This window comes from Heteronotia binoei, chromosome 1 (assembly GCF_032191835.1).
Source record: "Heteronotia binoei isolate CCM8104 ecotype False Entrance Well chromosome 1, APGP_CSIRO_Hbin_v1, whole genome shotgun sequence".
NCBI classification, from domain to species: domain Eukaryota; kingdom Metazoa; phylum Chordata; class Lepidosauria; order Squamata; family Gekkonidae; genus Heteronotia; species Heteronotia binoei.
In genome coordinates, this window is record NC_083223.1 from 165597676 (window position 1) to 165608750 (window position 11075).

Consider the following 11075-nt stretch of genomic DNA (forward strand, 5'->3'; position numbering starts at 1 on the left):
ACTCCTGGTTAAGATTTTTGCTTTGAGATAAAATAAGCTGGCTTTGTTGCTAGTCAACTATTTTATATGTTGTGTATTTTGTAGAGAACAGTGAAGTCCTGAGTGAGTTAACTGAAAGCTAATAAATGTGACTCACAAATCCTAAGGTAACAGGTATTTAAAATAAAACAGGTATTTAAAATAAGATTTTTTTAAAAAAGAAAAGAAACCATACATAAAAGACCATACATAAATGGTTATCAAAGATTTCAGGTTTTCACGGCTGGTAACATCATTAGGGTTTGTAGAATCTTTCGGGATCATAAATCATAAATGGTTAGATTGGAATTTAACAGAAATAAATTATAATCCTAATATATCTATAGTATACTAATGTATCTATATACTAATAGCAAAGATGGCCAACTCTGAGGATACTTACATCCAGAGACTAGAGCAATGAATGGGCAAGACAGATCTTTCTACAAACCTGAACAACACCCAAGTTTGCAGAAAAATCTGAAATCTGAAAAAAATGCATTGGGGTAATAATAAAAATTGGTAATAATAAAAGGAGCACCTGTAGTTTTTAAAGAAGCGATTCCCTCAGTTGCTGTTACAAGACAACCACAACATTCCAGGGCTTGGTTTCTGTGAGTAAAAGGCAGGGGAAGGGCAGGGTCATTTGCAGGCCTGTGTTGGCCTTTGAGAGAAGACTTACCAGGACCAGGCCTGTGCCTGGTAACAACTACTGGGTGACCTGATATCATCCAACTTGCATGATTCAATTAGGCCTAGCTACTTGCTACTGAGCCAGTTTGGTATAGTGCTCAGAGAGCCAGTTTGGTGTAGTGGTTAAGAGTGCAGAGAACTAATTCCCTACTCCTCCACATGCAGCTACTGGCAGAGCCTTGGGTCTGTCACAACTTGTGTCAGAGCTGTTCTCTCAAGAGCAGTTTCTGTCAGATCTCACTCAGCCCCACCTACCTCACAGGATATCTGTTATGGGGAAGGAAAAAGAAAGGATATCGTAAGCAGCTCTGAGACTCCCAGTGAAGGGCAGGGTATAAATTCAACTCTTCTTCTAAGCAGTCACTTCAAATCCTCCAGATTCTCCTCCTCCTCCACAGCAGCCAGTCTAAGAAAGCCAGGGTGGTGTAGTAGTTGGAGCTTCTGAGCAATGTCTGGGAGACCCCAGATCAAATCGCCAGTCTGCCATGAAAGCTCATTAGGTGATGTGGGGCCAGCCTAACTGACCTTGCAGGATTGTTGTGAGGGTAAAAAATGAGGAGAGGAGAATTATCTAAGCTGCTTTATACCCGCTGTAGAGAAAAGCAGGTATAAATTAAATAAATAAATACTATAGCTAAATATGGGAGACAGATAAAAGGTAGGTGAATGGCTGAGAAGGAGGGAATGAGACAGGGAAATAGAAAAGATATGAGGGTTGCCAGGAGCAGTGAAAGGAAAAATAATGTGGGAAGATGGATCCAGAGAAAAATGATGTCCTCCCCTCACAAGTTCTTGAGATTTCCTTACTATTCAAGTGAGCCTGGTCCAGCAGATAGCATCACACGATTGGGCCATAGGTTTCCTAGGTAGAAGTTGTTAGAGGGGAGGAGTTGAAGACAAAGGGACAGATAAAAGTAGCTTGGCTATTCAGTTGGAAGGACAACAGGAAGCAGAAAAAGTGGAGAAACTATGGGGACTTTCAGGGAAGGGAAAGAGAAAATTATGGAGGAGGGGAAATAAGTTTTCTCCCACAAGTCCTTGGGGGTTTCTTTCTATAATTAAAGTTAAAAATACAAAAAAATAGTGCTAAAGATAAAGTTAAAAGTACACATTATTTATTTTTAATTATTTTAGTTCACCTCGTACAACATTGAATTGTCCAGTTGCTGGAGTTCAGAAGATAAAGCCAGAAGTACAGATTCTGGTAAGTTGTTAATGATTGAGTCCAGTTTCAGCATAATTCTTAAGTTGTTGCTTGTAAATATTTCAATAATAGTTTAAGACTATTATTATACTTTATATATTGTGATATTATGCTCAGGAATATGTATATCTTAGAACTCCATTACATGTTTTCTACAAAATCCGCAATATTTGTACCCTGGTGGATTGTGCCAGTTTGGTGTAGTGGCCAGTTTGGTGTAGTGGTTAAGTGTGCGGACTCTTATCTGGGAGAACCGGGTTTGATTCCCCACTCCTCCACTGGCACCTGCTGGCATGGCCTTGGGTCAGCCATAGCTCTGGCAGAGGTTGTCCTTGAAAGGGCAGCTGCTGTGAGAGTCCTCTCAGCTCCACCCACCTCACAGGGTGTCTGTTGTGGGGGAGGGAGATAAAGGAGATTGTGAGCCGCTCTGAGACTCTTGAGTGGAGGGCGGAATATAAATCCAATGTCGTCTTCTTCTTCTTCTTCTTCTTTAGTTCATTCCAAAGCACTCATATCTTTAGCCATGCCTAAACGTTGTAGGTACTTGTGCAGGAAGGGGAAAAAACCTTCAAATTCTCAGCAAGATTGTAATGGTGTTTCTCCAGTCTTTCCCTCTTTGCTCCCTTATCAGAAACCTGCGTTGTAAAAAATAGCTTTCCATCTAATTAGAATAAAGTAGAATTTTAACATTTAATTTTAAATAAGCACTTAATGAAATAGTTACATAGATGGAATAATGTGGGGAAAATGGTAAATATTTTTTGGGGTCCAGTTTTTTGAGCATTACAATAGAAAAATTAGTAACTTGAAATAGTAAATGTATTTGGGGGGGTTGTTCTTTTAGTATGATGAGCAAAACGCTTTTTAAGACAAATGGGATACCTGTAAGAACTTTCAGAGGGCATCTCATTTCGACCTTCCCCCACTATCTCCTCTTTTCCTTCTATTAAAGCCCTCATAGCATACTCCCCTTTCCTGATTCATTCTGTCCTGCCAACCTACCTTGTATCTGTCCCCTATCTTCAGTTTTCTCTCCCCATTACCCTATAACTTCAACAAAACCATGGGCCAGTTGGTGCTGGGCTTTCAGGGGAGCACCTCATTTCCCCATGTACCTTTATTTTTCTTTTCTTGCAACCCCCAAACGCTTTATTCTTTCCTTGCCACCTTCACTCCTCATCCATCCATCTGCCTGCCTTCTATCTGCCCCCATCTAAGCTATATTTATTATTTACTTTGTTATATCTCCTCTTTCTCCACAGTGGGGAACCAAACCAGTTTACTTCATTTTCCTATCCTCTTTTTTATACTCATAACAACACAGTAAGGTAGGTTAGCCTGAGTATTTGTGAGCTTCTACAGTAGAGTAGCAATTTGAACCTGGTTCTCTCAGATAGTTGTCTGAAGCTCTAACCACTACACAACAATGGCTTTGGTAAAGTGGTTTCTGTGGAATAGTACTACATGAAGCAGAGAAATAACGAAGTCCACACAGACTTACTGGTTTGAAGTGAGGTTTACTTTATGATACCATAAGCAGAACCCAGTCGGGCATGGGCTCCCAAAATGACTGAGTTAAAATCATTTTATATACAGACCGTTTTATTCACACAGAAAACAAGCAGGCAGGCACACAAGCTTATCTGATTTCAAAGGTCCCGCCTTCACAGAATTCCCCCTGGTAAAATTTCCATGACGAAGTTTCCTTACTTATCTATCTATAGCAAGTCACCTGTAGGAGGCTGTTCCCTTATCTAATCTTAAAGCTGGAGCTCACACCCATTGGGCGGTATAGTCAGTTTCTAATAGCAGTTTTACAACAGACCCCTTTGTTTGAAGACAAAGCATATTTTTACTCAATATGACAAATATTATTATTGGGGGTATGAATTAATTATTCAGGGGTTCTCCTTCATACACAGCCAGTTGTGGGTAAGTTGTGCAAGCCATGAGGTATCAAGCTGCCTGGTGGTTGTTGCCTGGTGTCATGACCTAGATAGGAGTGCCACCTGATGCTGTCACCACTCTAGAATTAGGGTCCCTTGGGAAAGCCCAGCGTACCCTCCCAAGCCCTTCAGATCTCTCTTGCTTTGGCCAGCACGTAGACCAGGCAGTGTAACAAAGAACAACAAAAAGGTTCATTTTAAACAGAAAAATCAGTAAGGGCAAGTGAACAGATAAGGTGCTTTATAAATAGTAACATGAGTGAAGGAAAATAAACTTAAAGTCCCTAACACGACTAGACTTAACTGTTCCTAGTCTCTTAGGCCACCAGGCCTCAGCCTGCTCACTCTCTCCCTCAGAGTGAGGGTCTTCCTCCTAAACAGCAGCCATAATCTTCTTCTTCTTCTTGATCTCTCTGGAGAAAAGAACAGCATTTGTCTCCTGAGAGAGCTTTTAAGCAATTCTCCTCAGAGCCTACTTGGACAATTGGCTAAAACCAGTGCCAAGCATTCTGGGGACTGTAGGGAAAGGTCCTTCAAAGCTGAAGAGGCTTGTGAGCAAAAATTCTACTTTGTGAGCTACTGGTGTTAAAATTGTGAGCTACTGCATTAATTATTGTGCTCTGGGGTCATCCTTCCAGAGCAAAAACAAAAATGTGTGAGTTGGAGCCTAAAAATCTGTGAGCTAGTTCATGCTAACTCAGCTTAGAGGGAACACTGATTGTAGGCTGTCTCTCCCTATTGTGACACAGGCCTCACAGGCTCCTTTGGCCCACTAGGCCTCTGTTTCACAGCACAGATCTTGACACCTGGTCTGGCCCCTATGATTTCTCCCTCAGAGACCAAAACAGCCTGTTAAATACTGGGTTCGATGCACAATGAGGTTCATTGCATGGTGAACACAGCTCTTTATTGTGATAACAGCATATTAGGCATGAACTGAACTGAGGGCTAAGGGGCCAATGGGGCCAACTATATACACCTCGTGTTCCCACACTGGCATGCTATAGGCCAGTTTGAATCAGCTAGGGAACCCGCGATTGCTCAGGGAAATGCAGGAACTAGGATCCTATTTCCCATTGTCCATATAGTCTCAAGTTCAGTTGCTGGCTCCAATGAGCTACTGCAGGAGTGCACAAAACCCCAGACACAATACAGCCCTAGAAAGGGCTCTGCCCCTCCCCCATCTTTTACTGACAGAAACCAGTGTTTGAAACTTGACAATACTCTTGGAGTTGCCTAGCAATAGCTACTGAGGGCATCTGTTTCTTAAAGCTTCAGGCATTCATTTCATCATTAAAGGAGTTAACCACCCCCCTTTAAGATTTAAGATTTTTCTGCTAACCTGTTTGTTCATAGCTCCAGTCTCTAATATCCACAAATTTGGCCACATTCAGAATTAGATAGATCAATAATTATAGCACTAAGCAATTGCAGTTAATTTATACTGTAGACTTTTCTACAGATAATGTACAATTCTCAGATCCTCTAAGTGGTTTCATATTCTTCCAATTTACCTGTGATATGGTAAATTAACAGGTTTAGATTTGTAATATAGGGCTTAATTACATGTTTAAAAATCTTTTTAAGCACCTGGGTCCTATGGGTCAAGTGTACTTTAGGAGGTCTGTGCTCAGAATGTAACCTGAATGTAAATCCCATGGAATTAAGTGGGACTTCCTTAGGATTTTCTTGTAAATTGCATATAATGCATTTTACTTTCTTATATTAGCAAGGTATATTCAGATATGACAAAATATAAATATTGCAAATATAAACCCCCTCCCCATTTTTTGTTGGATATTATTGTAAATCTCCACTAACAGAAGGCATTTCCATTAGCATAATGACATTTATTCACTTTTCACTGCAATACAAAATGATCCCCCCAATGCTCTTCTGGGGTAGGGTACCTCCAGGAGCATTCAGGGGTAGTTAAAGGTCTACAGTAGGATGGAGAAAGACATAAATACAAAAAACAGCACTGCAGTTCCTCTGAATACAGTATTCATTTCCTTGGCTTCTTTTTTGCCTTCAAAGGGATCCTCAGCAGCTGCACTTCCACTGAATGAAATTGTAATTTGTCATACCCCCACAAGTCCCTTGTCAGACTTTGTAGTATTTTCAAGTATGACTTCATTGAGGGAGACGCACACACTCTCACACAGCCAAAATAAACAATGAATTCTTTTCCAAACAAACAGTTTGCAAGCCCACACTTTTGTGATCTCACTGGGGCAATGGTATAAATCAAGGAAGTTGCTGATTGTAACAATCTGCTATATTTCAACCAGTGTTTTCAGACTAACAGAAAATGAAAATAACTAACAGAGCCGTCTGGGGGTAGTTTTGCTCCATCCCATAATCAGGTTCTATTTAACTCTTTACTATCAATTTTAATATGTGCACAATCTTCTGCTGTCTGATCTAGCTGTTACTAACTGTGAGTTCCGGTTGATGTATCTGTAGTTCTACCTCACTTTCTAGATAGGAGGAGAAATTTGGTGCAGTTAGATTTGCAAACTGAGAGGCAAAGGAAAGCTATGTGATGACAAGTCCAAGGCTGCTTTCTGCTGGTAAGGTTTGATAGCCAGCCAAGTCACTGGTCCTTGTTCTGTCATCATACTCCTCAAAATCAATTAGTCTGCACTTTCCCCTGCATTTTCTGATGTGGCAAAGTTAGAAAGGAAAGTTATGTGGAGGTCATAACTAGGAAACCATTAAAAAAATAGAGCAGCCAGCCAGACAAGCAAAAACTGTGCTGGTAGAGCCGTCAATGGAGTCATTGCAGGTATCCCTTCCTTGTTTAAACTCTTTCTGTTTAGTTTCCAAATTCCAACAGATATAATATAATCATTTGAGTAAAATGTGTAACATTACTTAGAGTCATAGAATTTACATTGTTCTTTGTATCAGGTAGTCTGTTGACAAAATGAAATAGATTTTTTAAATCCTTTGTAGACATTTGAGGATATGGAGCGCTACTTAACTATCAATGTTGAGTTAAACTGTTTTTTGTGGTACGTCCAGCCAACTAATCAAAGGTATGAAAATTTAATATAATATAGTGGGAAAAGTATATGTAATCATGTGCAGTTCCTTTTTGTGTCTGAGGCCAAACTCCTACATTCACTTATTTTGGACTGTTCATGCTCTAGTAGAAAAATGTTTATATTTCTCAATGCAATTTAAATTTAATGTATGAATAAGTAATGTTTAGAAATTAGATCTGTATAACAAAAATAAAATAAAAGCATAATGGCTATGATGATTTAAGTTTAAAATACAGTTAACCAGTTTCATTTTAATTATTTGTGTAACTGAAATTGTTTAGTTTCATGTGTGATATATTTTCTTAAGGTTTCTCCTGTCTTTAGGAAGCAAGGATTTTAATTTTAATAACCTAGACTACTGTAATTTTACTGTTACTCAGAAAGGGAGGGAATAGGGTTGCCAAGTCTAATTCAGAAAATATCTGGGGACTTTGGGGGTGGAGCCAAGAGACTTTGAGGCAGAGCCAGGAGACTTTCCCATTTCCAAAATAAATACATAAAAATACAGCAGTGCAGTTCACCTGAATAGTCATTTCCTCATCCCGCAATAGCTGCAATTCTAGTAAATGAAAATGAACACAAACAAAGCAGACAAAATGCAGAGTTTGCAAGCATACATTTTTGTGATCTCACTGGGGCTTTACTCACAGGAACTGCTGTTCTTCAGGCTAACACTGGCAAATAAAAATAGATACCGTACCAGAAGACTGGAAAGTAGCAAATGTTACACAAATTTTTAAAAAGGGATCCAGAAAGGAACTAGAGAATTACAGAGCAGTCAGTCTAATGTCTTTCCTAGGCAAATTAATAGAAACTATTCAAAGATAGAATTGTTAGGCACATAAAGGAACAAAGCCTGCTGAGGGAAGATCAGCATGGTTTTTGCAAAGGAAAGTCCAGCTTCTGCCCAGGTCATGGGAGGGAGACAGTGCTGGTAGCCCTGATGGATGACCTCCCGCGACATCTGGATCAAGGCGGCTTGGCAGTGCTGATGTTGTTAGACCTATCGGCTGTGTTCGATACGGTCGATCATTGGTTGCTGCCTCGCCGACACGGGGATTCAGGGGTTGGCCTTGAAATGGCTTTCCTCTTTCCTTGATGGTCAGGGACAAAGGATGGCAATTGGGTGAGAACTGTCCTGGAGGCACCCACTTAATTGTGGGGTGCCACGGGGCGGTTCTCTCCCCGATGTTGTTCAACATCTACATGCGCCCCCTTGCCCAGATTGCCCGGAGGTATGGGTTGGGCTGTCACCAATATGCTGATGACACCCAGCTGTATTTACTGATGGACGGACGGACGGCCTGACTGTGTCCCAGAAAATCTACATCTGGCGCTGGAGGCTGTGGCGCGGTGGCTCAGACTGAGTAGGTTGAAGTTGAATCCAGTGAAGACAGAGGTCCTTTGCCTGGATCGGGGCAGTCCAGGAAGGGGAATTCCCCTACCAGCGCTTGACGGTGAACCACTGAAAGTGGCACACAAGGTCAAGAGTTTGGGGGTACTACTGGAGCCTGCTCTGACAATGGAGGCCCAGATAGCAGCCACTGCTAAATCCTCTTTCTTTCATCTTAGGCGGCTGAGGCAGTTGGTCCCCTTCCTGGTTTGCGACAACCTGGCAACAGTGATCCGTGCAACGATCACCTCGAGGCTGGACTACTGTAATGCCCTCTACATGGGGCTGCCCCTGTGCCGAACCCAGAAACTACAGCTACTGCAGAACACAGCAGCTAGGCTGTTATTGGGGCTCCCTAAGTAGGAGCACATACAGCCGGGGCTGCAGGAATTGCACTGGCTACCAATAGTGTACCAGATTCGTTACAAGGTGCTGGTTATTACCTATAAAGTCCTATATGGTCGAGGACCTGTCTACCTTAGGGACTGTCTCTCCCCATACATTTCCCAGAGGGTACTTCGATTTGGCTCTCAAAACTTACTGGTAATCCCCGGGCTGAAGGAGGCCAAACTGAAAGTCACCAAGGGAAGGGCCTTTTCGATTGTCGCCCCGCACTGGTGGAACCAGCTACCAGAAGAAATCCGGGCCTTGCAGGATCTTGGCCAATTCCGCAGGGCCTGCAAAACCATCCTCTTCAAGCTGGCCTTTAACATGGTGCCTACAGCACAGATGGAATGCCGTCACACTGAAAAATGGAATAATACTTAGATCTTAGCACCAAACGATATGTAATGCTGGTTTTAATTCTGAATGTATAATTTTATTGAATGGATTATTTTATAACTGGTATATTTTACTATTTTACTATTGTGGATTTTTATGTTGTGAGCCGCCCTCCGGCGGGGAGGGCAGGATATAAATTAAATTAAATTTAAAAAAATTAAAAAAAATAGTTCCTTGTGTATTGGATGACCATTCAGTCATTCATTAATTGACACTAATGGAATTATATAATACATATAATATGCCCTACGATTTGATAATTGTGGAAACTAAACGTGCAGTTTTCCCATTTTGTGGGCTTTATAAATGTAAAACAGATGTAATAATGTTATTAATTGCTATATATTTTTCTCCGGTAGTCCTGGTAGTGTGTCAGTCCTCACTACTGGGAACACAGCTCCTCCTCTCTAAGGACAGGGCCAACTTAGACTTGATGCTGAAGGAGAGGGACTTATCCCCTGGTTTCCTAGTCTTATCAGCCCTGCCCTCAAAGCAGGACAAGTCGACTTGAGTTTTGTGTCAGCATATACAAATGCTCAATAAGGCATTAGGCTAGTGACTCCTGAGATCATGCTGATCTAACTGACAGTCAGTGTCAAATATGACTTCAGTGCTTACCAGGTCTCAAGAAGGTGAAACCAGTTCTGACTGGCATTTGGTAAAAAGTGCAAAGATTGAATGTCCAGTGCACAATGACTCAGCACTTGTAACCCTTTGGTGCATATCCTATGTAATATATGTATATAAGCAGTGCTGTACTGTGCAATGTATCCTTCTACTCTAGATGGTTTGCTTGGTGAAGCACCTTGCTGGTGGATGTAAATTATGTAAATAAATTGTATATAGTTAAGCACAGAGTGTCGTTGAACTGTTGCTTGCTATATTGACTCACCTACCAGGGCTAATAATAATGGGCGTTTTCGCACTGACCTTCAAGTGGTGCGACCACCCTCCTCACGCCGGCGGATCTGCAGGGATTTCGCACCAGAAGCGCCGGCGCACCCAAAAGCGCCGGCGCACCCAAAAGCGCCGGCGCACCCAAAAGAGCCGGCGACTTCCGTCGCGAAACCAGCTCAAACGGAAACCGCCAAGAAGCAGGAAAACGTTTGAGCTGGTTTCGCGACGGAAGTCGCCGGCTCTTTTGGGTGTGCCGGCGCTTCTGGTGCGAAATCCCTGCAGATCCGCCGGCGTGAGGAGGGTGGTCGCACCACTTGAAGGTCAGTGCGAAAATGCCCAATGATAAAGCCACACTCTGCTGAACTCAAAGATCCTGATAAGAAGAAAGTGAGGCAACCAGGGAACCAGGCAGGAAGGTATCTAGCTACCCAAGCCTCTCTGGCCACATGGTACCCTCACTACCAAGACTGCAGGTTGATTCCTGGTCAGTCTCAGACCTTCACTGACGCACTCTCACCTCCAGTGTCCCTCCTGGCTTTGTGATCCTACTCTTGCAGGGACACATAGGGGAGTGGTAGATTCAGCAGCAGTCACTACAGCAGCATCACCCAGGTGCTAGCCCAGAAAACTGAAGGCCTCTTCACTCCCAGCATAGATGATTTATTCAGAGCCAGTGGAGTTCCAAGCTGGTTGCACCCTGTGATTAAGGTAGGATTGTGCCCTGGGCACCTATCTAGTGTTTTCCCTTTCCTTCTATCTTGGCCTCGGTTTTGACTCATTTGTAAAGGGAACCTGGTAGGCAAATGGCCAAGAAAAATTCCCCCCCACCCTTTCCTCTTGTGTGGTCGGGAGTCAGAGGCTTGTATGTTCCCTGGGTAGTAAGGTCCCTTTGTTTCCCTCAGGCTGGAAGGCAGGAAAAAAGGGCAGGAAGGGCAGCTATCTTAGGAGCTGTTTTATACTGAATCAAATCCTGCATCTTAGAGAGATTTAACTACAATATGCTGAGGGACTACTTTCATTTTCAGTGGCAGACCAGGGATTCAACATGGAGGACTCAACATGTAAAACTGTCAAATTCCTCTTTTGGTCCC

The 11075-nt window shown here is 42.3% G+C and overlaps 1 protein-coding gene across 1 annotated transcript in view; it reads left to right on the top strand.

Annotated features, from left to right (window-relative positions):
- LOC132574148 (cation channel sperm-associated protein subunit epsilon-like protein) overlaps positions 1–10551 on the top strand; it is a 44059-nt gene extending 33508 nt beyond the window's left edge. Inside the window, exons 4-6 of the mRNA XM_060242400.1 lie at positions 1846–1915; positions 6820–6902; positions 10542–10551. Of these exons, the coding sequence (XP_060098383.1) occupies positions 1846–1915; positions 6820–6902; positions 10542–10551 (163 nt within the window). The remainder of the gene's footprint in view (positions 1–1845; positions 1916–6819; positions 6903–10541) is intronic.
- The last annotated feature ends 524 nt before the right edge of the window (positions 10552–11075 follow it).